The sequence below is a fragment of the Pyrgilauda ruficollis genome, unplaced genomic scaffold (assembly GCF_017590135.1).
Source record: "Pyrgilauda ruficollis isolate IOZ18807 unplaced genomic scaffold, ASM1759013v1 scaffold169, whole genome shotgun sequence".
Classification (NCBI taxonomy): Eukaryota; Metazoa; Chordata; class Aves; order Passeriformes; family Passeridae; genus Pyrgilauda; species Pyrgilauda ruficollis.
The window spans coordinates 191,886-219,878 of NW_024515764.1; the positions used below are offsets into that span (position 1 = coordinate 191,886).

Here is a 27,993-nt window from a genome sequence, read left to right on the forward strand (position 1 = left end):
GCGCGCTGGCCGCGGCGCGTCCCCCGCGTGCAGCCGCCGCCGCCGCCCTCATGTCGTGGCTGTTCGGGCTGAACCGCGGGGCTGCCCCGGGCGGCGGCGGGGATGCGGCATCCCCGGGCAGCGGTGCCGGCCTCTCCCTGCCGCCCGGCCCCGCTGCTGGTGGGGGTGGCGGCGGAGCCGGGGACCGTCAGACGCCCAAGGACAAATGGAGCAACTTCGACCCCACGGGCCTGGAGCGCGCGGCCAAGGCGGCGCGGGAGCTGGACGCGTCCCGTGCGTGAGGGGACGGGCCGGGAGGGCTCGGGGGGTGTGGGGGGAAGAGGGGGTGGGAACGGGGAGGGGGCTGTGCTCCGTGGGACGAGAGGGAAGGGCAGGAAGGGGTGCCCGGAGATCCCGCCTGGATGTGAGGGATGGAGGGGCTGTGTCGCACCTGAGGGGCTGTGCCACACCTGGGGGATTGTGCTACACCTGAGGGGCTGTGCCACACCTGGGGGATTGTGCTACACCTGAGGGGCTGTGCCACACCTGGGGGATTGTGCCACACCTGAGGGGCTGTGCCACACCTGAGGGGCTGTGCCACACCTGAGGGGCTGTGTCACCCATGAGGGGCTGTGCTACACCTGAGGGGCTGTGCTACACCTGAGGGGCTGTGGCACCTGGGGGATTGTGCTACACCTGAGGGGCTGTGCCACACCTGGGGGATTGTGCCACACCTGGGGGATTGTGCCACACCTGAGGGGCTGTGCCACACCTGAGGGGCTGTGCCACACCTGAGGGGCTGTGTCACCCATGAGGGGCTGTGCTACACCTGAGGGGCTGTGCTACACCTGAGGGGCTGTGGCACCTGGGGAATTGTACTACACCTGAGGGGTTGTGCCACCCATTAACGCAAATTAAACCCGGGATAACCCAAGAGAAACCCGGGATAACCCAAGTTAAACCCGGGATAACCCAAGGCCGCGCCGCCTCGCGGCCCTTAGCAACGCCCCTCACTCCCGTTGCTACGCGGAAGCGCCGCCCGCCCCATTTGTCCCTCGCGGCTCTCCGTCCCACACACTTCTCTCCCTCCCTTCCCTCCTCTTCCAACCAATCAAACCCCACACGCGGCGCCTTTTCGCCAATCAGAGCGCGGAGCGGTTCTCCGGCGAGCCAATGGGAGGCCCGCCCGCATGCGGCCCATGCGCGCTGGCCGCGGCGCGTCCCCCGCGTGCAGCCGCCGCCGCCGCCCTCATGTCGTGGCTGTTCGGGCTGAACCGCGGGGCTGCCCCGGGCGGCGGCGGGGATGCGGCATCCCCGGGCAGCGGTGCCGGCCTCTCCCTGCCGCCCGGCCCCGCTGCTGGTGGGGGTGGCGGCGGAGCCGGGGACCGTCAGACGCCCAAGGACAAATGGAGCAACTTCGACCCCACGGGCCTGGAGCGCGCGGCCAAGGCGGCGCGGGAGCTGGACGCGTCCCGTGCGTGAGGGGACGGGCCGGGAGGGCTCGGGGGGTGTGGGGGGAAGAGGGGGTGGGAACGGGGAGGGGGCTGTGCTCCGTGGGACGAGAGGGAAGGGCAGGAAGGGGTGCCCGGAGATCCCGCCTGGATGTGAGGGATGGAGGGGCTGTGTCGCACCTGAGGGGCTGTGCCACACCTGGGGGATTGTGCTACACCTGAGGGGCTGTGCCACACCTGGGGGATTGTGCCACACCTGGGGGATTGTGCCACACCTGAGGGGCTGTGCCACACCTGAGGGGCTGTGCTACACCTGTGGGGTTGTGGCACCTGGGGGATTGTGCTATATCTGGGGGGCTGTGCCACACCTGGGGGGCTGTGCCACACCTGAGGGGCTGTGCTACACCTGAGGGGCTGTGGCACCTGGGGAATTGTACTACACCTGAGGGGTTGTGCCACCCATGAGGGATTGTGCTATATCTGAGGGGCTGTGCTACACCTGGGGGGTTGTGCTACACCTGAGGGATTGTGTCACCTGAGGAGTTGTGGCACACCTGAGGGGTTGTGCTCCACTTGAGGGATTATTCCACCCCTGAGGGATTGTGCCATCTGAGGGGTTGTGCCACGTCTGGGGGATTGTTCCACACCTGAGGTCTTGTTCCACCCCTCAAGGATTTCTCCACCTGAGGAGTTGTGCCACACCTGAGGAATTGCTCCACCTGAGGGATTATTCCACCCCTGAGGGGCTCTTCCACCCTTGAGGGGTTGTGCCACCCTTGAGGGAATTGTTCCACCTGAGGGGTTGTTCCACTCTGGAGCAGGGAGCAGAGAGGGGGTGAGCGAGAATCAGACAAACAGAAACTGCCACAGACACTGAGGGATTTAATCTACCTTTAAAGCCCACTGAAGGATTTCATCTACCTTTAAAGCCCACTGAGGGATTTCATCTACAGCCTTGGAAGAAGCTTAGATTTGTGTGAAAATACAATACACAGATGTTAAGCAAAAAAAAAAAAAAACATAAACTTAATGAGGGATTGTGCTATATCTGAGGGGTTGTGCTACACCTGGGGGGTTGTGCTACACCTGAGGGGTTGTGTCACCTGAGGAGTTGTGGCACATCTGAGGGGTTGTGCTCCACTTGAGGGATTATTCCGCCCCTGAGGGATTGTGCCATCTGAGGGGTTGTTCATATCTGGGGGATTGTTCCACACCTGAGGTCTTGTTCCACCCCTCAAGGATTTCTCCACCTGAGGAGTTGTGCCACACCTGAGGAATTGCTCCACCTGAGGGATTATTCCACCCCTGAGGGGCTCTTCCACCCTTGAGGGGTTGTGCCACCCTTGAGGGAATTGTTCCACCTGAGGGGTTGTTCCACTCTGGAGCAGGGAGCAGAGAGGGCGAGAATCAGACAAACAGAAACTGCCACAGACACTGAGGGATTTAATCTACCTTTAAAGCCCACTGAAGGATTTCATCTACCTTTAAAGCCCACTGAAGGATTTCATCTACCTTTAAAGCCCACTGAAGGGGTGAATCTCAGCTAATTTGGCCTATTCTGACACAATTTTTTGTGGTTTTGGTTAAAACTTGCATGTCCTGGGTGGTTTTGTAACTCCTGGAGTATCACTGCTGGTTTTGGGGAATGACAGGGGGTTTCTGTGGGAAATGTGAAGTAGCTGGGTGAAGGACAGACTTCTGTTTCTCTTATAAAGGAATTTAGGGATTGTTGGGGTGTTGGTTGATCTCTTATTTTTATTTTTTTTTAATTGTGTTTAATCCTGAAATGGTTGATTATGGTATTTCTTATGATCACTGAGAATTTAATTTTTATTATAATATTTTATTATAATATTCTAGTGCTATATTTCATTATCATATTTTATTATCACATTCTAGTATAATCTTTTATTATCATCTTTTATTGTAATATTTTCTTATTTCTATTTATTTTCATTATTTCTATTTATTACCAAATTTAACTTTCTTGTGTCAGCGGCCATCTTTTAAAGGCACCACTCTGAATACAGAGGGATTTCTTGGCATGGGATTTTCAGCAGCATTTCTGCAGAGGATGATCTGTGAATTTCTGACAATTAAATTCTCTTGATTGTGCCCCAGGAGTACGAGGCTGCCATAGAACAGCTGAAGAATGAGCAGATCCGTGTGCAGGCAGAAGAGAGGAGGAAAACACTCAATGAAGAAACCAAACAGCACCAAGCAGTAAGGGAATGAGGGGGAGGCCAAGTGAGGGGAGAGCTTGTTTGTATCTTCCCTTACAGAAAAGGCAATGATGCATTCATTATCCCTTTCATTATCCCTTTCATTAATTATTCCTTTTTGGAAAGAAGGGCTCTGGGGGTGTTCACAGGCTGAGCCCCTGTTCTGTCCTGGAATGATGCCTTCATTATCCCTTTCATTAATTATTCCTTTTTGGAAAGAAGGGCTCTGGGGGTGTTCACAGGCTGAGCCCCCGTTCTGTCCTGGATTTGTGATGTTGAGCTGGATTTTTAATGCTCTTGGACTTTTGTTCCCAAGTTCTTGAACATCCAAAGGAATTGCTGGTAGCAATTTCTCTCGTTCTGTGTTTTTGGGGGTTTTCCTAAAGGGTTTTTCAGGGAATACAGCTTTATCAACTGTTTATGTTAGCCTGGACAGTGAAATGGCTCTGAAGTTATTTAGATTTCAGTCTTAAGTATTCTATTTAGTCTGAATTAAACAGGAAAAAATATCTTAAGAGAAGTGATGCATATCTGAGTTGTTGTGAGCAGTGTTGGTCCTTCCTGGTTTGTTTTAGCTTGAGTGGCTGATGTGGCAATAATCCTGAAACAGGGAAAACAAAGTCTGGCCTTAAGGTTAAAAGCTAAATTATGGGGATTTCTTACTCTGAGAGCACAGGAGATGAGGGAATCGATTAATTCTAATGGATTCTCCAGCTTGGGAAGTTTGCTAGAACTGTTTATTTGGCACGTGGGGCTTTTACCCTGGCAGAGTTTGGACTTTGAGCAGGGCTGGCCCAGGCAGCAGCTGCACACTCAGCTGCTCTCAGGGGCTGGTTCTTCACCTCCTGCTGCTCACAGGGCATCATTTGAGGTCACAGCAAACTCTTGGGTTATCTGAAATCACAGCAAATTCAGTCTTGGTTTATTCCATGATGTTTTACTGTTGCTGAGGAGATAATTCCCAAGCTGTTCTGCTATCCCTGTGTTTGGAGTAAGGATGGTGTCACCCCTGACACAGAGTCCTCCTGGATGTGGATCCTCAGCCCACTTCCAGTTCAGTGGAGATGACTTGGGTTTGTTTGGGGTTACAGTGATTGAAAAGAGCAATTAATGAGGAACAAGTAAATCTTCAACAAAACCAGAGCCCATCAGCACATCCTGGCACTTCTATTGCTTGCTGTCACCAGATAAAGTGGTTTAGAACATGAAAACCTTATTTTTCCCACTGAAGTCTCCTTTTGTGGGCTAAGAAACCCTTGCTCTTTGTTTTGACAACTGTGATACCATAAAATGAAGTCAGACTGTAGAGATTTCTTAGCACAGAGGAGTTTTTGATGCTGACTGAGGATATTTTGCCCTGTTCACATTCAAATCCAGGATAATTTTTGTTTGTGTGGATTTTACCATTTCATTTGGTTCTCTTTCCTCCTGAACCTCATTTCCCTGAGGAGCAGGCTATTTTTAACTGCCTAATCTGTGTGTTGTGTTTTGTTTTTTGAAGAGAGCCCAGTACCAGGACAAGCTGGCACGGCAGCGCTACGACGAGCAGATGCGACAGCAGGTAGGGTGGGTTCCTGCTCTGATCCAGCTGGGAATGGCTGGGAGCCTTCTGAAATCCAAGAGATGCTCTGGAGCTGTGCCCTGTCCTGCTGGGTGCAGTTTACTATCTGCTCAGCATCAGCAGTGCACATGAAGAGCTGGGCATTAGGACCAAGCAGCTGCTTGGGATTAGGAGGAGAAATCTGGGAGATGGAGAGAGGAAAACACACTTCAACCTGAGCAGCAGCTTCTTGGAAATATTTGGAGTGATGCCTTGGGAAGGCTGACGTAGAACAGACTAGGCTGAGTTAAAGAATAAAGCAGGGATTTATGAAAAGGATCTCCTCCATGGATCCACCTCGGGCAGCACAAGAGCCCAGCCAGGGCTGCACCCAAGATGAACCAAAATGGTCCCAAAATGAACGCAATGTGAACCAAAATGGTCCTAAAATGAACCCAAGGTGAACCCAAATGGTCCTAAAATGAACCCAAGATGAACCCAAATGGCCCCAAAATGAACCCAAGGTGAACCCAAATGGTCCCAAAATGCACGAGGGTCACAGGGTCTCTCCCTGGGATCAGCTCTGCTCCATGTGCACATTGCAGTTCAGTGTCCAATTCCAGCTCAGCCCCTGCAGTCCCATCCTTGTTCTTCTCTCTCCAGCCCACGGGGTTTGTGCTCCTGGGCTGAGGTTTGGATCATTTGTCCTTGGTCCCCAGCTGGAGCAGGAATTGTTTTGTCTCCCTGCTCTGTGCACAGATCTCACCATCCCCTGATATGAAGCTCAGACCCACACACTAAAGCAGCATAGAATGTGAAAAACAGAAAAGTCAAAACCTGAGGCATCAGTACAGAATCTGGAAAATAGAAAAGCCAAAACCCAAGGCATCAGTAGCACTTAAGTTTACACTTGATGGAGTCATTACAACGTCAACATCTCTTCTGCTGTCGTCTCTCCCTGTAGCAACTTGCTAATGAGGAAAATCTGAGGAAGCAGGAGGAATCTGTGCAGAAGCAGGAGGCCATGAGGCGAGGTGAGTGTTTTGTTCAGCTGCTGAGGGTGTGAGGCCATGTGGAGTCCTTGTGCTGATCTTTGTGTCCTTGCTGTGTTTGATGGCAGATTGGCAAGAGCAGGTAAATCCCAGGAGTGCTAAAATTACCATTTGCTTCCAAGGTTAGTTTTAGAAAGGGCTGCACTCCTAAACATCTGCCCTGTCACTCCTGGGTTTCCCAATGAACTGTCAGCAACTCATGAAATTCTGATTTCATACTGATTTCTAAAATAGAACCAGTTTTGAGGAGGGGAGAGAAGCAAAACATCTGTGAGGAGTGGCTAAGTCTGTGTCACCTCATCCCCATTCAGTTTCCTGCAGAACATAAAAAAGTTGTGGTGTGAAACTTGCTTAGTTTCTTTTTGTTGTTGGGAATTGCCAGAATTCCTGGGTTTGCAGAGCTCCCCTGGGGTGCAGATCTCTGAAATGTTAAGAAATGTTCATGTTAATTAACTGGATGGGATGGGAAGGGTGTTTTGCTCTGAGCACAGATGTGGCCAGCTGTGCTGCCATCCAGTGAGGGAAATGTAGCCTGAATAACACAGCCCTCATGTGAAACCCTGTAGGGTTGGGTTATTTTACTCCTGAATTTCTCATTCATTCTCCTTTCACACAATTCCATGTTTGAAATAACAGAGCTTCCAAAATCCCCTTTGGGACCGGCAGCTCCGTTTTGCTTCTCTTCCTTCCAGCGCACTGCAACTTCCCTGGTGTTTTCCTCCTCCCTGACATTAATCCACCCAAAAATTTGACCTCTCTGCTGTTTTTTTTTACCCAAGCCACCGTGGAGAGGGAGATGGAGCTGCGGCACAAGAACGAGATGCTGCGGGTGGAGGCGGAGGCGCGGGCGCGCGCCAAGGCCGAGCGCGAGAACGCCGACATCATCCGCGAGCAGATCCGCCTCAAGGCCGCCGAGCACCGCCAGACCGTGCTCGAGTCCCTCCGGTGGGTGAGGGCAGGGCCTGCAGCTGCTCCACCCGAGCGTGGGACAGCCTGGGCTGTGCTCCTCCGGTGCAGTTTCTAGCTCCCAGCGCGTGGGAGAAGCGGGGGTTTGTTCCTCTGGTGCTTCTCCAGGTGTGTCCCAGCACACGTGGGCTTTGTTCCCCTGAGGAATTGCAGCCTGGTGCTTCTCCCAAGTGTGTCCAGCATGTTGGAAAAGCTGGGGTTTGTTCCTCTGGAGCTGCTCCATGTGTGTCCTAGCCTGGGGGAGAGCCTGGGGTTTGTTCTTCTGGTGCTTCTCCTAAGTGTATCCCCACATGTGGGAGAACCTGGAGTTTATTCTTCCAGGGAATTTCAGCCTGGTGCTTCTCCAAGTGTGTCTCCATATGTGGGAGAAGCTGGGCTTTGTTCCTCTGGTCCTTCTCCAAGTGTGTCCCAGCACGTGGGAGAACCTGGGCTTTGTTTCTCCAAGGAATTTCAGCCTGGTGCTTCTCCCAGGTGTGGGAAAAGCTGGGGTTTGTTCCTCAGGAATTTCAGCCTGGTGCTTCTCCCAGGTGTGGGAAAAGCTGGGGTTTGTTCCTCAGGAATTTCAGCCTGGTGCTTCTCCCAGGTGTGGGAGACCCTGGGGTTTGTTCCTCCAAGGAATTCCAGTGTTGTGTGACCTCTCTGGCTTGTCTCGCTACATTGTCACCTGAATGATAACCAGAGACATTTAGAGTGATACAATTTTTCTAACAGATTATTTCAAGCCTTTTCTTTAGTCCTGGAGCTCAGTAGCTCTGAGAACCCCTCGGTTCTTTGAGTTCCCCTCAGTTCTTCCAGAACATCCATCACAAAGGTATCATGCAGTTTGGCTCCTCAGGCCTGGGTGTTCAGCTTTGGAATTGGTTAATTTTAGGTCCTTTGAGATTTTGAACAAAAAAGCTTTAGAGTTAAATACCTCCAGTTCAGCACAAATCATGCATTAAAGAAGTAAATTGATGCCATCTTAAGGCCAGGTGCTTTTCTGATTTTAATCCCAGCTCAGGTGTAGACATCAGAGGATTATAAATATATTTTCCATGCTTGTTCATGTTCCAGTTCTGAGGTGAGCCCTTAGCTTTGACTTATTCTGAAGAAGATGAGCAACTGTAACACAATCTGAAAGCCTGTCTTTAAAATGTATCAATTCAGTCCTTGAATTCCCTTTCTCTCCTGCTTGCCTTGCTGTTTGCTTGCCACAGGACAGCTGGGATGCTCTTTGGGGAAGGATTCCGTGCTTTTGTGACAGACTGGGATAAAGTCACAGCCACGGTAAGGTTGGGAAACCTGTCAGTAACTTCCAGAAAAACCTGTCTGTAAATGTGTGTGAAACTCCTGAATGTGTCACAGCTTTAAATCTAATTTTGGTGTAGCCTAGAGAGCACTTAGAGAGCTGTTATGTGTGCTAAATAAATTGATTAAAGGCCAGACCAACATCTGTTCACAGGACAAAAGAGCTTGGCAATGGAATCTTGGGGACAGCAAGTTGTTTCTCAGTGTAATACTTAAAACAAAATGTATTGAAAATATATTTTTGGTAGCGTGGCTGGTTAAAATAGAAATTCTGCTTTAAATCAGTCACCACCATCTGCTCCACCCTCTGATTTTATACACACAGGCTGATACAAAACATCCTTTGCCTGAGAGCACTGGGGAGAACAAGCCAAGCTTTTAGTGGCTCCTTTTGTCATCCGTACCTGGGGTGTCTGCAGCTTTCAGAGCCTTTTGTAGATCAGTGCTTGGTGCTTTGAGCTGTGCATTCACTTGACCCACATACCAATTGTCATTTTTGCTTCTGACATGCCCTTCTCTTGTGAATTTGGGACATTTAACTTAAAAAAAATAAAAAGGTAAGTGTATTTTTGGAAAGGAGATAACACAGCTGGAACTCATATTTTCTGTTGCTTTTGAAAGGTTTGAAATTACTATAAGGTAAGAACCAGTCAGTTATTTTAAGGTTCTTGTAAATAAAACCTGAATTTTCAGCTCTAAGTGCTGCTCTTTCTCTACCTCTCCCCAGCCAAGCAGAACCCCAAGGGTTCTACTTCAAGTGTTTTGGTTCATTGTGGTTTTAGTGTAATTCACTTTATTTACTGATCAGAGACCCATTCCTTTGCTTGATACTTTATGACAAAAGGCAGACTGTAATCAGACTGTTTTTTAGAGTGGGCAATTGGGGTCTTGTTTGATACAGAACTCATTTTTAAAGCTCTGCTTCTCTGTATCTTGTGACATGAACATAAGTGAAGTCCAAAAGTCTGAGAAAATGACATCAGATCCACCCAGGCACAGGGAACTTTGTGCAGGATGGTCCAAGAGAGCATGAGATCATGGCTCTGTTTTTAGAGGGAGGCTGCTAAAAAGGTGAAATCTGTTCTGTGTTCTGTTCTGTATCTGAGCTGAACTGGGCGTGGAGATCCCTCACTCTTTGCATCCTGGAACTCACAGTTCTGATCCCTCCGTGTTTCCACCAGAGCAGAAGTGATGTCACACATTTCAGCAGAGTGAGAGCTAACAGATGGTGCCTCATGCTTTATTGAACAGTGCCATCCTTGTTGTCCTTGAGGCTTTTGACCCTCGTCTGTACTTGCAGGAGAAGTCAGCTTATTTTAAAAGCAATTGCTGCAGTTTGCTCTTTTCTCTGATATAAATTATTGGCATCAGCTTTAAGCTGACTCCAGAGTCTGGAGTGTTTCTGCTTCACTGGCAAATCGATGGGAATGGCTCATTTTGTGGGGTTTCTGAAGGAACAGCCCAGTGAGTGATGGTAATTCCCATTCCCATGGTGGTAATTCCCATTCCCATGGTGGTTTTGGCTCTGTTGTTCCTCAGGAGCCCCTAATTCCCTGTGCTGCTGGGGCTGGCACAGCTCTCACCTCCAGCAGCTATTCCCTTTTTGTTCCCCACTGTGCCCTGCCTTGGTGACAGCCACAATTCAGCTGTTTTACCTTGGCAGCTGAAATTCAGCTTGCATTTTCTGGTGTGGTGAGGGGCATTCTGGCAGGCAGCACCTGCCTGTTGTGGCTGTTTCATCTTTATCACTCAATTTAGTTGAAAATTCAGCCCCACACTTTTTGGCTGGTGTGGCTGTTTTATCTTTATCACTCAATTTAGTTGAAAATTCAGCCCCACACTTTTTGGCTGGTGTGGCTGGTTTATCTTCATTACTCAAATTTACTTGAAAATCTGGACATCCCCACACTTTTTTTTGGGCAGGATGTACTTTTGGATTCAGGATTAAATGCTTCACTTGTGCTTCCTCTGCTTTTTGCTGTGCAAGAGCAGTCAGTGAACAGGGAGTGTGAGACCTTGACTGTCTGAACAGGGATAAAAAAAATAAACCTTACCAAAAATAAACCCCTCCTGCTCAGCATTTGTCCTGAATCTTAATTCCCCACCACAGGGCAGCCTGCACACAACACCACTGCCTTGCCAAGTGTTTTTTGCTCATCTTTCCCCCTTTTTTTTGCAGGTGGCAGGCCTCACCCTGCTGGCAGTGGGGGTTTATTCTGCCAAAAATGCCACGGCTGTAGCAGGGCGTTACATAGAGGCAAGGCTGGGCAAACCCTCCCTGGTGAGGGAAACCTCCAGGATCACCGTGCTGGAGGCTCTGAAACATCCCATCAAGGTAAAATTCACCTCTGCTTCTGTGTTACACTCAGCAAAACTCAGGCTGGGATTGTCAGTGGGTCTGAATAAACGGAATATTGGAGGCAGAAGGGATGGGCTGGGCCCAGTGGTGTTCTGTAAGGTGTTTTAGTCCAAGTGAGTTGTCAAAATGTGGTTTTTTCTGCCTGTGAGTAACTGAATTTGTCTTCTCAAGGTTGGTAAACGTCTCACCAGCAAGGCTCAGGATGCCCTTGAAGGAGTTGTTCTCAGTGTGAGTACTTTGTTTTCCTGTCTTGGGCTGTGAAGGATGACTTTGGATTCCAAATAAGAGCTGCTGGTTCCTTAAACTCACTTCTAAAGCTGTAATTCCAGCAATTTTGGAGTCACAGCACCCTTGGGACACTGAGACCATAAATAAGCTCCTGTGTTCAGTGTGACATGCATTAAGCAGCCTGTTCACCTTTTTTTCCTCTTTGAAAAGCAGTTGGAAGCCTTACTTCAGTCCTTGCTCTGCTGCAGTTTCTCTCTGTAGTCAGCATGTGAAGATTCAGAATTCCACTTGTGCCATCTAAAGTTAAGGATTACTGAACCCAAACCAGCTTCTAGGCCAAAAAAATCTAAATATTGTGTGCATTTGCCCACCCTGAGATTGGTTCTTAACTTGCTAATTCATGCTACTTCTCTATATTTACTTGTGAATTTGATTCCTGGCAAATTTAAGAGCTGGTTGAAGCTGCTGAGAGAAAATGCTCCTGCAGGAATAACTCTCACCCAGTACCCCCAAATGCAGTAGTAATAAAATATGAGTTTATGACTTGAGAAGGAATTAGCACTGCAAAGAGTTGCTTATGTTTTGACATATCCCTCCCAGGGCATCCATTAGGAAGTGAATATTTAGGTGTTATCTGTTCCTAGAGTAGTCACTGCACTCCTTCCTGCACTGCTGCTTTTTCTTATGAAAGAATTGTAGCCAAGTGGACAGAAAATCAAGTAAATCCTCACATAGGACAGGAAATGACCTTGGTGTGGAGTCATGAGCAGCTGAAGTTAAGACTTAAAAGCTTGAGCCTGGAGTGCTGCCTCCTTCCTGCAGGTACTGATTTGGGAACCTGGTAGGTGCAGCTCTTTTGGTACCTTCTGATCCTTAAATTTAACTCTTTCCTTGCAGCCCCAGCTGGAAGCACGTGTGAGAGACATTGCCATAGCTACAAGAAACACAAAAAAGAACAAAAGCCTCTACAGGAATATTCTGATGTACGGTCCCCCTGGCACTGGGAAAACTCTTTTTGCCAAGGTAAAACCCTGCCAAGATTCTGCCAACCTGCACCTTGCAAAGTGTTCTGAAAATTCCAGGGCCTGAGGAGCCTCCCTGGGCTGGGGTGTTGCATAAACATTGTGTTCCTGCTGGGGAGGGAAAAAGGGCAGCTCTGAATCAGTGCAGCCACTTGGATTGTGGTGCTGAGAGGAGCCACAGGAGCCTTTCCATCTGGGAAAAGCCCTTGGAACTGGGATTTGTGGGAATCACAGCAGCAGCAGCCACCTCTGCTGGGTTTGTGCCCTTGGCTAAATGGCTCTTTCCTGCTCCATGTGCAGAGCCACTGCCAGGATGATTTTTACATGGGTTGGAGTCAGAATTTGATTTTTTCCTTGCTTTTCAGTGCTTGTCCACAAGACCTGAGGTTTCATCAACTTTTTAACAGTGGCAGATTTGCCAAACTGATGCAAGTTGGATTTTTTTTTCCCTCTATCATTACATTAAACCCCTACCCAAATAGTTTTTTGAGATTATGGCACCTAAAGCTTTGTATGGCACCTACTGGATTTCTAAAGCCACCAAGTTTGGGTTTCTAAAGCCTATAGAGATAGACAGAAATGGAAAAAAATAAACAAAATCACAGCAGCAGCCCCTTCAAATCCACCTCTGTAGGGTTTATATGGTTTATTTTTTGCCCTAAACAAAAAATTGCCACTAAGTGATAAAGAACATAAAGAAGCCAATACCTCCCCTCTTCAAACCAGCACTGACAGGACTAAACTGCTTTAATTCCCTCTTCCTCCTCCATGGCCTTGCAGTGAAAGAAGAGCTTTAATTTGCTGGTTTTTGTTCCATTGCAGAAATTAGCTGTGCACTCAGGCATGGATTATGCCATCATGACAGGAGGGGACGTGGCCCCCATGGGCAGGGAAGGGGTCACAGCCATGCACAAACTCTTTGACTGGGCCAACACCAGTAGGAGAGGGTAAGTTGAGCTTTTCTTTAATCCTCAATTGCAGTTTTACTCAAAAAATCCTCACCACAAGAGTGATTTTGCTCCAAAACCCCTCACCCACAGCTACAACAGTGTAGCTCAGCCCCTCAGTTCCTGTTATTGAGTGAGGTAACACAGAATCTCCTGAAGTTTTCCTAGAATGGGTGAATCCTTGTTAATTAGTACTATTTTAAAAGCTGCAAGCATTTGCTTTTCTGTTCTCTCAAACCATTTTTACACCAGCTTTTCCAGATCAGTCATAATTTGATTGTCTGATCTCACCCAAGCAGGAGGAGACTTTCTGCCCACTTGAAAGCTGGGACAAATTTCCTTCAGGGTGATTAATGATCTGGCAGTAATTAGAAGATTAGCACAAATCAGGTGTTCACACTCTGGATGTTCCCTGTTGCAACTGCTCAGATTTTAAACACTGCTGGTAATAGTATTTAAATCCTGGTTTACTTTTGAGTCTCAAGCAGGAGGAGTGAATTATTAGAAATAAAAGGATAAGGAGGAGATAGATGCTAAAGGCATTGAAATCAGGAGTAAAAATCACAAACAAATTTTGCTTTTTCAGTCACCTTTAAAAGCAAATTTTTATCTGCAGAGACTCCTCAGGCTGAGGCTGAATTTTGGCTCCCTGATTTTGTAGGAGTGTGTGGTTAATTTGCTCCTACCAATGTAAATGGATTTTTGCAGAGCAGAGGTTGTTTGTCCAGCCAGGATGGTAAAATTCAATATTGAACTTTCAGGAGGTGTCACTTTGGGTTTTGTGCTGCTTTGAGCTCAGATCTGTAAATGTGGCTGCCCAGTGATTTATGTGTTCTCTGATTGCTTGAGATGGACATTATCTTGCAGTGTCTCTTTTAATCCTTGCTTCATTCATCACCTAAATCTTTCTATTTCCTCTTACAAAGAAAAAAAGCAGGGATTTAAAAGCAGGATTTAAATTTTTAAGCTTCTATCCTGAGGAGCTATAGAAGGAGAGGTGTTAGAATTTAAGTGAGCTTAGAATTTAAGTGAGAAGTTGGAAGAGATGTGAGGATACTCAGCTGGATGCTTCCATCAAGGAATTCTCTTACAACAGTGCCTGACTCTGAATTTCTCTGCCCTGATAAAAATTCCTGTGCATTTCAGCTTCCTACACTGCCTGATCAAAGCTTACATGTGTCCATAAAATCAATATTCTCACCTCCAGCAGCACTGAAGTATTTAAGCATGTTTAATTCTGAATATCCACCAGTGTTAGCTGTTTCCTATTTAGCTGAAATTGTGATAACTGACACTTTTGTGCAGAGAATATTTGGGAGAAGCTGGGGCTGGGAGGAAGGTGTTAATAGGCCTGAAATGCCCTGGAAGAAAGCTGGGTTTGAAGTTAGGCAAGGAAGTAATACAAGCTGTGACAGCTTTATGAGCAACCTGGTTCTGTTATTGATAAACATCTTTACAGGCTCAGTCCCGTGGGAAGAGCACTGCCCTTGGGTTAGAAGTGAATTTATTTTGGTGAATAATTCATGGACTTTATTAATTCACTTCTCTACAGGTAGTAAAACCATTACATTAGTGCTGCTGTGGTTTGGGAAAGAAAAACCTCACAAAATAACAAAGCAGGCTGAGGACAGGACTCTGGTTGAACTTCTCACAGTGGCATAAGGAGGAAAAATTGCAGGGAGGTGTCATTGTCACCAAGATTTCTGATTTGTGCCTTTGCACACATCTCTCTAAAGAGGAGGGAATGCTGAAGTGTCACTCAGACTTTCCTCTCCTTTCCTCAATTTCAATGGCAGTGACATCCAGCACTGCCAGCCACAAACTGCACACTGTGCCTATGAAAACTCCCACCTGCATTTCAAAATCCAAGGAGTTTAAGGCCATGTGCCTTAGTCTTGCTTCAGTCTGCTTCTGAACAGCAGGAACAGAGCTCCAGAGGCCTGGGGGCAGATTTGTGGCCTGAGGTGTGTGAAATAAATCCATTTCTCAGCTGCTGGGCTGGGCCAGGTGCACACCATGGACAGGTTGCTGCAGCTTAGCTCCAAAATGCTGCCTCAGGAAATGAGGCTGCTTGTGCAGTTCTTTGGGTGTTGGCAGCCTGGCAGTGGGGCAGGAGGATCCTGGAGCAAGCTGAGCCTCTGGCTGCTGGAAATTCCAGACTTTCTGTGCTGGCAGGCACTGACCCCCAGGAGAGCCCTGCGCTGACCTGGGGCCGTGGAGAAGCTTCCAGAATGGAATGATGGAGCTGGGAGTGTGGGTGTGGGGTTTGGATAGAAGGGTGTGAGGTCACAGGGTGGGAAAATGAGAGGTTGGGGTTTTAGAATAATATATATAAATATTATAATATATTAAAAATATATATAAATATATATAAAGCAAAATGGAGGGTTTAGGGCAGAGGCTGGTCCTTCTTCTCCACCTTCTTCTCCTTCACCTTGTCCTCCTTCTTCACCTTCTTCTTCTCCTTCTGCACCTTCTGCTTCTCCTTCACCTTCTTCTCCATGGGTTTGGGTAGTTTTGTGTAATAGGATAAAGAGCCCACATTGCAGGCCATGGGTGGCTGGCTGTTGGGTTAAAAGTAAAAATAATTTAGGTGTCATTTCTAATTGGACACTTTATCCCTAAAAGGTCTTGTAGAGGGAGACAGGGCTCCATTTGTAGTTTGTTGGAGTGAGCTGTTGCAGAACTCACTGCTGTGAGACTCTAACATAGATAAGAACTAAAAAACATCTGAGTCCAAACAAGAAATTCCATCTTGTCCATTTAATCCCAACCCTGGCAAAGAGGAAGCAAAGACTCCCCAGGCCTGCCTTACCCTGTCCTGTTACTGTGGCTGCTTTCCTTTTGCAGCCTCCTGCTCTTCGTGGACGAGGCAGATGCATTCCTGAGGAAAAGGGCCACAGTAAGTGCTGGGTGTGTGTCTGCTCTGCTCCTTCTCCTGCTCTGCTCCTTCTCTACTTCTCCTGCTCTGCTCCTTCTCTCCTCCTGCTCTTCTCCTTCTCCTGCTCTTCTCCTTGCTCTGTTCTTGCTCCTTCTCTGCTCCTTCTCTGCTCCTTCTCTGCTCCTTCTCTGCTCCTTCTCTGCTCCTTCTCTGCTCCTTCTCTCCTCCTTCTCTCCTCCTTCTCTGCTCCTTCTCTGCTCCTTCTCTGCTCCTTCTCTGCTCCTTCTGCTCTGCTCCATCTCCTGCTCTGCTCCTTGTGTGTGTCTGCTCTGCTCCTTCTCCTGCTCTTCTACTTCTCCTGCTCTGCTCCTTCTCCTGCTCTGCTTCTTCTCCTGCTCTGCTCCTTCTCTACTTCTCCTGCTCTCCTCCTTCTCCTGCTCTCCTTGCTCTGCTCCTTGCTCTGCTCCTTCTCTCCTCCTTCTCTCCTCCTCCTTCTCCTTGCTCTGCTCCTTCTCCTTTTCCTGCTTCTGCTCCTCCTTAAATAAAGGAATATAAATAAATTGTCAGATAACAGAATTCCCTTTGTCCTTAATGCTGATTAAAGCTCTGACCTCTCTGCAGTCCTCAGCAGCTGATCCTCCTTTGGGTTTCATCTTTGCAGGAGAAAATCAGTGAAGATCTCAGAGCAACTTTAAATGCATTTCTGCACAGAACAGGGCAGCACAGCAACAAGTGAGTATCCAGTTCCAGCAGCTGATATTTCCCTGGGTTGAGGAAAGTCTTTAAAGGGTCTCTGGTGTACAAATGGAAGTTGGAGATGATCTGTGCTGCTGAGGGATTGAACAAAATCTGCAGAGAATATCCCTGGTTTACTTCATGTGCTGAATGTAGCTTGTTCCTCCTTCAGCTTTTCCTGCCACTTGGAAACCAGAACAGAAGGAAAACTTTTTCCTGAAACTTTGGTGATATTTGGACATCTTGAGTGTCTTGATGTTTATATTTTCTGTCTTGGCAAGTTACTGTTTATTCAAGAGCCCAGGAAAATCACTGCCACAAAAATTCAGAGTTATCCTAGCTGGGTGCTTCATGTTCCCTGGAAAAACACTTGAGTGCTGCTTGCTCCTCTCCAGTGACCTCTTCCCATCTTGTGCTTGTGTGGGCAGAGCTTTGAGGCAGATGAGTTTCCCTCTGACTCCATTTCTTCCCACATGGGATCCCAGAGCTGCTCCCTCCTTGCTGAGCACAGAGTGGCAATGTCACTTGTCCCCACTTTGTCACCTCCCTGGGAACTCCCTGCCCAGCACTGCTCAGTTCAGCCAAAGCCATTTCCTGTCTGTCATAATAGAGAGGTGACCTTTCCTCCACCTTTCTCAAATCATATTTGATTTTTTTTTTTTTTTTTGGTGTGAACTTTACTTGTTAGAATTTCTCCTGTCACAATTGAGCCAGCAAGAAAAGTTGTCTCTGGCTTTATGTGGGGAAAGTGAGGTTTTTAATGATGAACTCCTGAAAGACTTTTTAAGTAACCTCATGACATTGAAATAAATATCCTGGAAGGTCAAAATGTTCCAGGAATTTTCTGTCCTTGAGGTCTCTTGAACTTGTTGGAACCCTTGCAGCTGTGACTGATAATTGCTTGTGTGTCTGTCCCAGAGGTGCCTGGGAAGAGGTGGTTTTTCTATAATAAATAAATTGCTAGAAAGCAAGGTGTTGATCCTGCAAGAACCTTGCTTTTCCCTTTGGAGGAGAGCAGATCTCTTCTGAAATGATCCATGGAGTTGCTCCATAAATTGCTCAGTATAATTATTATTATTTCGTAATATTTGCAAAAATATTATGAAATAAAATACAAGAAATATTTGTCCTGCAAATCAGGGACAGGCAGGGGATGGTTCTTTCTTTCCCCTGATATTAAATTGCCTTGGAGCAGCTCTGGGGGTGCTTTTTGGGACCTGGGGATGTTTTTACTTTTCCCTGATATTAAATTGCCTTGGAGCAGCTCTGGGGGTGCTTTTTGGGACCTGGGGATGTTTTTACTTTCCCCTGATATTAAATTACCTCAAATGAGTTCTGGGGATGTTATTTGGGTGCTGGGGATGTTTTTTTTTTCTTTCCCCTGATTTTAAATTGGCTTGGAGCAGCTCTGGGGGTGCTTTTTGGGTGCTGGGGATGGTTTTTCCTTTCCCCTAATTTTTAATTGCTTTGGAGGAACTCTGGGGATGTTTTTTGGGTGCTGGAGATGTTTTTTCTTTCCCCTGATGTTAAATTACCTCAGAAGAGTTCTGGGGATGTTTTTTGGGTGCTGGGGATGGTTTTTTCTTTCCCCTGATTTTGAATTGCCATGGAGCAGCTCTGGGGGTGCTTTTTGGGGTGCTGGGGGATGGTTTTTTCTTTCCCCTGATTTTGAATTGCTTTGGAACAGCTCTGGGGGTGCTTTTTGGGGTGCTGGGGGATGGTTTTTTCTTTCCCCTGATTTTGAATTGCTTTGGAACAGCTCTGGGGGTGCTTTTTGGGGTGCTGGGGATGCTCAGAACAGCTGAGCTCTCGTTCGCAATGAGCTCTCACATTGAATTCAGCCCCGATTTCAACCATGAGCCATCTGAGGACACTGAACATGCCCTGGTGATTCATGCACTGCTTTTTTTACTTCTGAGCAGCCTTATTGCTGCTCTGGGCAAGGAGCAGCCCTGCATCCATGAGTGGGAGCTCAGTGGAATGGGTGAAATGGGCTGTGTAAATGGGGTGCTTTGGTGAGACCCTGAGGAGAGCTCTTCCTCCAGCATTGGGAATTGCTGCCTTGCAACTTCCCAAAATCGTCTTGTGGGATAGCTGGCTGGCTGAATATCAGGCTGCATAGCAATCCTTAATCCAGGCTTGTGTTTCTGCAAGTCTTTGTTGGTGGAAAAGCCACAGACTTGTCTTGGCCAAGTTATCTCCAAAAGTGACAGCAGAGAACACGGCCCCTTGTAGCCAATGATTCAGCCAGACAGCAGGAACATCAATATTCCAATAGCTGTGCTTAAAAGCCCATTTCAAATTATTAGGCACTGTTAAACTGGTGACATCAATTAAAGCATTAAAGTATTGGCACAGGGAAGAAGCATCATTACAAAGCAATAAAAAAACAGTTTCCAGCTCCAAAATGCAGCAGGACCTGGAGCAGCACATCTGTACCATGGAGCAGAGCTTGGTTGAATTGCCATGGAGCAGCTCTGGGGGTGCTTTTTGGGGTGCTGGGGATGCTCAGAACAGCTGAGCTCTCGTTAGCAATGAGCTCTCACATTGAATTCAGCCCCGATTTCAACCATGAGCCATCTGAGGACACTGAACATGCCCTGGTGATTCATGCACTGCTTTTTTTACTTCTGAGCAGCCTTATTGCTGCTCTGGGCAAGGAGCAGCCCTGCATCCATGAGTGGGAGCTCAGTGGAATGGGTGAAATGGGCTGTGTAAATGGGGTGCTTTGGTGAGACCCTGAGGAGAGCTCTTCCTCCAGCATTGGGAATTGCTGCCTTGCAACTTCCCAAAATCGTCTTGTGGGATAGCTGGCTGGCTGAATATCAGGCTGCATGGCAATCCTTAATCCAGGCTTGTGTTTCTGCAAGTCTTTGTTGGTGGAAAAGCCACAGACTTGTCTTGGCCAAGTTATCTCCAAAAGTGACAGCAGAGAACACGGCCCCTTGTAGCCAATGATTCAGCCAGACAGCAGGAACATCAATATTCCAATAGCTGTGCTTAAAAGCCCATTTCAAATTATTAGGCACTGTTAAACTGGTGACATCAATTAAAGCATTAAAGTATTGGCACAGGGAAGAAGCATCATTACAAAGCTAAAAAAAAAAAGTTTCCAGCTCCAAAATGCAGCAGGACCTGGAGCAGCACATCTGTACCATGGAGCAGAGCTTGGGCTGCACACTTCAGACTGTTCTAAACAGCCCAAAACACATTTTAGTGTGCTGCTTGAGATGCTGTTAAAGCTATTTCTAAGGAATCCAAGTTTTTTTTTTTCAGGTGATGAAACATCTTGGATCCCAACCACGGCAGCTCCCGACGCTCAGACTTACCTCATCGATTTTTATTTTTATGGCTTTGTCAGTCTATCCTTTATTTTTTTTTTTCCCCCTAATTCCAGGTTTATGCTTGTTTTAGCAAGCAACCAGCCTGAGCAGTTTGACTGGGCCATCAATGACAGGATAGATGAGATGGTGAACTTTGAGCTGCCCCAGCTGGAGGAGCGCGAGCGGCTCGTCAGGATGTATTTCGACCAGCACATCCTGAAGCCAGCCACAGAGGGCAAACAGTGAGTACCCCTCACAGCTCTCCCACCTTGGAGAATTCCCTTTCTTTCTTTGTTTTTCCTCATCCCCTTTCCTGTGTATTCTGTCTACAAACCCACTTTCAACAAGCAGCAAAAGACTTGGGAGGTGCCTCTTGCTGTCTCAGTGCGATGCCATCCCAGATTTTTTTGTTGTGCCCTTAAAATTCAGGAGGCAGTAATGCAAGCAGGAATCTGTAGGAGCTACACATCAGCCAAAAGGTTGTTCTGCCTTTCAGGAGGTTGAAGCTGGCCCAGTTTGATTATGGCAAGAAGTGCTCAGAGATTGCCAGGCTGACCGAGGGCATGTCCGGCCGGGAGATCTCCCAGCTTGCTGTGGCATGGCAGGTGAGTGGGGCTTTTCTCTTTCCCCTTCCTTTTTCCCCTTCCTTTTTCCCCTTCCTTTTTCCCCTTCCTTTTTCCCCTTCCTTTTTCCCCTTCCTTTTTCCCCTTCCTTTTTCCCCTTCCTTTTTCCCCTTCCTTTCCTCTCCCTTTTCCCCTCCTGGGAAGCTTCAGGCTTTGATCCTGCAGTCTCAGCTCCTCTCCCTGTGCAAGTTTCATTTGTCCATAGGGTGGTACCAGCTCCCTGCTGGCTCTGGGGTGGCTGTTGCAATATCAGCACAATTCCCCATCCCATACACAGGAGCAGTTTTGATAATCCTAGTGGGGAAATCCCTTGTGGAATTTGGGTCAAGCAGGTGAGTTTGGGGGCAGTTTGGGCAGTCCCTGCTGGCCACACTCATGCTCCAGCTCAGGAAGTTCAGCAGAACAAAGCCTGATGTTGGTGCCTCATTAGGGCCCTGAACCATCCTCCTTTGTTCCAAACCTTTCATTGCAATTTGAGCTATTAAAGAAACAAAACTGGCTGGAATTGGAGCTGAAAAAAAAATAGATATTTGTTCCATGCATAAAAATAAGAAATGCACTCACTTGGAGTACAATTATTCACGTGCTTAGCAAACTTTAGTGCTGGGGTTTTTTTTATTTAAATCAGGTTTTCACCTTTTTTTGTCACAGCTGCCAGTTTCTTACTGGATTGTGTATTTTCATAAACTAACCTAGAAATACCAACTGAAGGAATGTGCTCCAATTTGTGTGTCATGTAGCCTACTCATGTCAGCTTCCTTTCAGGGCTTGTAAAAACAAAGTGGCTTTTTGTTTAGTTCTTAAATGTTTAATTTAGTTTAGCAGCTCACAAACATCTGATGAAGTTTGTGCATTTCATTCCTTCTACCACTGATTTTCCACCTTTTAAGGAACATAAATATTTATCCTTTCTAGTATAAATTAATTTTAATTGCAGCAGTCATGAGCTGAGGTCCAATTTGAGTGCTGTTAGTTCTTATTTTACTCTTTGGTAGCACACAGCTGGTTAATTTTCCTGTATAATTTTTGTGATATTGAATCATATTTCAAAATGTGTGCTGTCATCTGCCCCACGTATGTGAAAGGCTTTGCTGCCAACTATTTCCTGTAATAAGAAGTTGTGATAAATGATCCTTTGCTTTTTATCACCCCTTATCAGCAAGTTTGTCATTTCTCCCCAGGAATGACCTCAGCTTTTATCATTTATCCTTTAAGTGCTGGTGAAGGAAGGAAAAAGGTGGGGGTGACTAATTTTCCCTGACAGCTTTTAAAAATGTACCTCGTGCTGCCAGCACTGTTAACAAGGTTTGATGTGAAATTGCTGCAGGAAGTTGTTGTGCTCCTCTCTGCTCTCATGAAACACTCAAAGCTTTAAATAAAAACCACTCAGGAGAGGGGAATGGGGAGAAATTATTAGAATTGGTTGGGTGTAGCAAGAAACTTCATTTGTGTGAAAATCAAAGTGAAAATCAAAGTGAAAGAACTCTAAAGCTCATTTCTTGTGGGTCAGGAAGGGCAGGGGGATGTGCCAAGGATCACTGGACATGAGGCCATCCAGGCTGGGATGAGAATTGTCTGGGAGCTGTTGATGCTCTGGCGATTCTTTTTCACTCACTTGTGATGCCTGATTGTGATTTGAGCTTTTCTGGTTTTCATCTATTTATAATCCTGCAGTTCTTTAGTGTAGAACTCTAAATTCCATGGACAGAGGGAGCTGCTGCTTTCCCCTTTGGGGCAGACACAACAATTCCTCTCCAGGCCTGGCACCTCACTGCCTCAGGCCCCAAAAAATTAAACAAAAATGAATTTGGGGGGAGCAAACTCAGAATAAATTCCTTCATTACCTGAAGCTGTAATTGGAAGATTAAACCCCAATATGCAAATGAACCAAACTTACAAAAATATGAAAACCTGTGACTTGTTGTCCATTTTTTGGACGGGGAATTTGGAGCTTGGAGCTGCTGTTCCTGCCAGGAACTTTGGCAGGACGTGTCCCCCTGCCTTTGGGTTTGCCTCAGCAGTTTTGGGGGCAAAGCCCCTCTCCAGGCAGGTGAATTTCCTCACCCCCAGCTGCTCTCCTGGGTGCTGTTGGTATTTTAGGCCCTGTTTTAGCACTGCTGACTCGCTGTAGGACCAGGGAAGGTTTAAGGCTGCGGTTTTCAAGCCTTTCTGGCAGTGTTTTCCTGCCTTCCTGCTCTCCTTCCCGTGGTGCTGGTGCACCCCTGTGGATGGCTGTGCTCTGAACTGGGTCAGGGAGCTGAGCAGAGATAAAAATAGCCTGGCAAGATGAGTTAACTGCATAGCTACAGTGCTCGGGGTAGGTAGGGGCTGGAGGAACCAGAAATGACTCCCAAAAATCCTCATCAGGCTGGATGATGAAATACATTCTGTATTTCTTATATCTCACATCAATAGATCATTTCTGGTCTTTTAATTCCCTTTTCATTCAAGGTGCTGCCTGCCAAAGGTGGGGAATAATCTGATTACAGAATATTCTGAGCTGGGAAAAGCCCACAGGGATCATCCAGGTCCATCTCTGGGCCCTGCAGGGGTCAGAGCCCATCTCCCCACCCTGTGCCTGCTGTGAGCAGCCCCTCTCTGAGTGCACACCTCAGCCTTAATCCTGCCCACAGGAAGGTTTGTGTGGCCCTGGTGGAGTTTGGAGCCTCTGGGATCATGAACTGCATCCCAGAGATGGTTTTGGGGGAAATTCTGAAGCCTTAGGGGGTGAAAGCATCCCAAGCATCTTCCCTGGGCCAGCAGCAGTGGCCTCTCTGTCCTGTGCCCTTGCAGGGAGTTCCCACAAGGATTCTTCTGCCAATATTGCCTTGAAAAACCATCTCAGTAAAACTGAGCAGCAGCTGCAGCTTTCAGAGGCTTAACCCCACCTTGAGCTGCATTGGAGATGGATTGGCTGTCACTCACACGAAGCTCTAACCCACTGCTCTTTCAGTCTGGCTCTGGCTGTCCTGAATTTACCAACAGCAGAAAAAAAAAAACCATAAGAAGCAGAAAAGCCAAGAGTGTAACCTCTAGCACTGGGAAAAATATTGCTGTCTGGCACAGGCAAGAGTGTGCGTGCTAAAAATCCATTTTAATCTCTTCTGCAGAAGTCTGAGCGTTCCCTTTTGTCCTTGTGCTTTTCCATTGCCCTTTATGGCTCCAGCATGGACTCGGTGCATTTTCACCTTAAAAATTCCCCTCAGCTCTGTCTCCAGTCGTGTGCAGACTTCCCAGCCCTGTACTCAAAGCTGCTGATGTGCTTTAGATAAAATGTCAAAACCTAAAAGCAACCTTTCACTATTCCAGGCTGTAATCTTGGAAAACTGTTTTGGCAGCATTTCAGGAGAATTCCCAGGAGTTTTATGTCCCAGTGTGAGCTTCCTGTCATTTCCTTGCCTTTTATGCCACTGACATAAATGCCTCTTATTTTACTCCCTGAACCTTGTTTATATTTTAAAAATAGCTGTTGTATTTTTGTGGTTTATTTATTTATTTTTTTTTTCATCAGGCTACTTTCATTATAAATGGGATTTAAATGATACAGATGAGTCTGGCCAGGTTCAAACAAACCACAAATCTTGGCTGAAATGAAACATGAGGTCATTCAGGCTGGCTTGTCATCTGTTCCATCCTCACCAAACACAATTATTTCATAATTAGATTTGAGGGATAAAACAGAAATTGCTGCACTGGAGAAAATGGGTTAAAATTTGCCCATGCAGGAGGCAGAGGTATGAATATAAATGAAGCTTGGTACCATTTTTATGTGTGTGCAAGCTACTCCCAGAAGGGGCAGCTGCTTCTCCCATTTGCTTTCTTGACAGCAAGGGCCTAAGGCTTTCTAAAAATAGAAAGTCATTGAGAAAATCAGCAGAGCATGAACTGCACAGCTTTGCAGGAGGTTCCACTCTGGGCTGGATGGGCAGGCAAAGCATCCTTCCTCCCTGAGCTCTGCAAGCACAAAAATGCATCCCAGGAAAGCTCTTTTCTCATTTTTAACCACCCCACCAGGGCTGCATTGAGCAACCCTGTGACCAAAAATAAAAAAGTGAAGGGGGTGAGGGAGGTCTGAACAAAACCTTTGCAGTGTTCCCCTGAGAGGTGCTGTGGGAATATTTGGCAGATTGTGGCAGCCTCGGTGCTGAGGATCCTGCAGTGAGAGCAGCACAAAAACCTTTGAGAATAAATGATAATAAATAGAGAATTCTCTCTTTACAGACCTGCTCCTTCCCAAGGCTGAGCTTTACTCCTGGTTTTAAGCAGGAGCAGCAGCCTGACTTGTCAGTGCTGCCTGGAGGAGGGATTGCAAAGGGTTTGCACAGGGAAAGGATCTGATGGTGCTGGCAGGAAAAACAAGAGACCTTTGGTGGTCTAACCACTTCCCCTCCAAAAAAAAGGCTGGAAAATAGGTTAGAGGAGCCTGAAAACCAGCCTGAGGACCTTTTGCTTATTCTGGAAATATTATTTCTCCTTCAGTGGGGTATTTCTCCTTGCATCTCCTCACGGATGTAGCAGGCAGCTCTAACCCTGTGGTGGTGGCAGAGCAACAGCTCAGCCTGGGCTTTGTCTTCTGCCCCATGGACATCCCTGGGCAGGGGGTGTGAAAGGGTCACACCTGAGTTTGTTCCTGTGCTGCTTTTGCTGTCAGGCTCGTTCCTGGCTGGAATTGGTGTTTTGCACCATCAGTAATTGATGGAGCCTGTGTGTGATGCCTCAGAACCGCTGCAGTGTGTCCTGAAATCCAAGTTAAAGTCACTGGGACAGGGGACAGGAGGGTTGGCACCTGACAGTCCAGGGTGTGGTTTGGGGCTCTTAGGGCCAGGCAGGGTGGGGAGCTGCAGGGCTCCCTCCCCTCATCCCAATCCCTGTGCAGCCAGGGGATCCCTGTACAACCCTCTGTGGAGCCAGGGGGGATCTGTGAGCAGCCAAGGGATCCCTGTGCAGCCAGGGGATCCCTGTGCAGCCAAGGGATCTGTGGGCAGCCAGGGGATCCCTGTGCAGCCAAGGGATCTGTGGGCAGCCAGGGGATCCCTGTGCAGTCGGGATCCCTGTGCAGTCGGGATCCCTGTGCAGCCAAGGGATCTCTGTACAACCCTCTGTACAGCCAAGGAATCCCTGTGCAGCCAAGGGATCCGTGTGTAGCCAGGGGATCCCTGTGCAGCCAGGGGATCTCTGTACAACCCTCTGTGCACTCAGGGGATCCCTGTGCAGCCAGGGGATCCCTGTGCAGCCAAGGGATCTGTGGGCAGCCAGGGGATCTCTGTACAACCCTCTGTGCAGCCAGGGGGGATCCGTGGTACAACCCTCTGTACAGCCAAGGAATCCCTGTGCCTGTGCAGTCAGGATCCCTGTGCAGCCAAGGGATCTCTGTACAACCCTCTGTACAGCCAAGGAATCCCTGTGCAGCCAAGGGATCCCTGTGCAGCCAGTGGATCTCTGTACAACCCTCTGTGCAGCCAGGGGGAATCCGTGTGCAGCCAAGGGATCTCTGTACAACCCTCTGTACAGCCAAGGGATCCGTGAGCAGCCAGGGGATCCCTGTGCAGCCAAGGGATCTGTGTACAAACGAAGGATCTCTGTACAACCAGTGGATCTGTGTACAGCCAGTGGATCTCTGTACAGCCAAAGGATCCCTGTGCAGCCAAGGAATCTCTCTACAGCCAAGCTCCCTCATTCCCTGAGCTGCTCACGGGAGCACTTGCAGAGGGAGGAACCAGATTTAGAAATCTGCAGCTCGGGGGCTGCTCTGTTACCTTGGAGATGGGTGCAGCTGACAGCACAAGCATCCTTCCCTCGTGTGCTGTGCTGTGCCACCAGCTCAGCGTGGCCAGGCTGAGCCCAGCTGTCCTGTGTGTCCCCTGCACAAGGGACAGTCCCTGTGCTGCCCCACAGGCCTGTTCCCCTGTGGGACAGGGGTGGCAGGAGCTGCCAGCCCTTCCCACAGGGAGCTGTGGTCACTTTTGTGCTGCCTGTGCCAGCAGAACTGGACTGGGGAGCTCCTGTGGGCATCAGAGCAGGGTGGGAGCTGCCGCAAGTGATGCAGGGGATGTTCCTGAGGGAGTGCACCAGGAAAGCAGGACAAGGCACATTAAACATCACTTTAGAGGCACATTAAACATCATTTTAGAGGCACCACGTTGCCCATGTTCCCCCCAGCACTGTTTGTTCTGCTGTGCAAGTGTTTAAACAATTTTTTGTTGCTTTGGATGGAGTTGTTCCATCACCTTCCTGCACCCACCTCTCTTCACTTTATTGTCTTCACACGTGCAGCTGTTTTAGAGCAGGAGAGGAAATTTAAAGGAACCAAGTGTGGGATCTTTTCTTCTGGAAACCAGGCTTCACACATGCAGCTGTTTTAGAGCAGGAGAGGAGATTTAAAGGAGCAAAATGTGAGATCTTTTCTTCTGGAAACCAGGCTTCACACATGCAGCTGTTTTAGAGCAGGAGAGGAAATTTAAAGGAACCAAGTGTGGGATCTTTTCTTCTGGAAACCAAGCTTCACACATGCAGCTGTTTTAGAGCAGGAGAGGAGATTTAAAGGAGCAAAATGTGAGATCTTTTCTTCTGGAAACAGGGGATTTGGTTCCCAGGAAATGCAGAGATGGGCAGAGCTCGTTGGTGATCTCTGCGCGCGTTCTAGGAATGAGAACCTTGTGGGGGAAATCACACGTGGGGAAGGGAACAGCAGACAGGGAGCAGCCTGAGATGTCCCCTGATGGTGGGACACGCCATCCCTGAGCTGTCTGAGGTGTCCTTGTCCCCACAGGCAGCAGCCTACGCCTCGGAGGACGGCGTGCTGACCGAGGCCATGATGGACGCGCGCGTGGCCGACGCCGTGCGGCAGCACCGGCAGAAGATGGAGTGGCTGAAAACAGAAGGTGCTGAAGCAAACAAAGAGACTGCCAGGAACCCCCTGCTGCCTTTCCCCAAAGGGACACCGGTGTGAGAGATTCACCTGAGCAGAGGGAAAAGGGCAAGGTTTGGTGGAGTGGCCCGTGGAGAGCAGCCCTGTGTGCCAGGGAGGAGCTGCTGCCTCAGCCTGCCTGGGTCTCGTGGTTTTGAAGTGCACCAGAAAAAAAAAAAAAAAAGGGTTCAATAAGGTACAAACAACTGAATTTATTAAAGGACCCCTTGGTGAAACACCACTGGCTGTGTTGGTCTCTATGGCCTGACCCCAAATCCTCCTGAGCTGTTGCTGCAGTGTCCCAGCACCTGTGGGAACCTGGGATTGTCCAAGCCTGACACTCCCACACAGTGACATTTGTAGGGTTTGTGCTCCATTTCTCACCCTTTTATCCCCAGATCCTGCCCATGACACAGCTCCTTGCTCACTTGAGTTACCCTTCAGAGTAAATTTTTCTTAGAAATGTGGATT

The 27,993-nt window shown here is 48.0% G+C and overlaps 1 protein-coding gene across 1 annotated transcript; it reads left to right on the top strand.

The window, feature by feature from the left end:
- On the top strand, positions 1 to 27,763 carry ATAD3A (ATPase family AAA domain containing 3A). Its single transcript, XM_041463671.1, has 17 exons — positions 1 to 277; positions 957 to 1,453; positions 2,252 to 2,265; positions 3,552 to 3,653; positions 5,154 to 5,213; positions 6,157 to 6,226; positions 7,024 to 7,189; positions 8,407 to 8,476; positions 10,677 to 10,832; positions 11,028 to 11,084; positions 11,982 to 12,107; positions 12,929 to 13,053; positions 15,904 to 15,955; positions 16,596 to 16,666; positions 20,067 to 20,234; positions 20,489 to 20,597; positions 27,385 to 27,763. The coding sequence occupies exons 1-17, from the start codon at positions 51 to 53 to the stop codon at positions 27,562 to 27,564; spliced, it is 2,250 nt and encodes a 749-aa protein (XP_041319605.1). The 5' UTR covers positions 1 to 50; the 3' UTR covers positions 27,565 to 27,763.
- Positions 27,764 to 27,993: the final 230 nt, after the last annotated feature.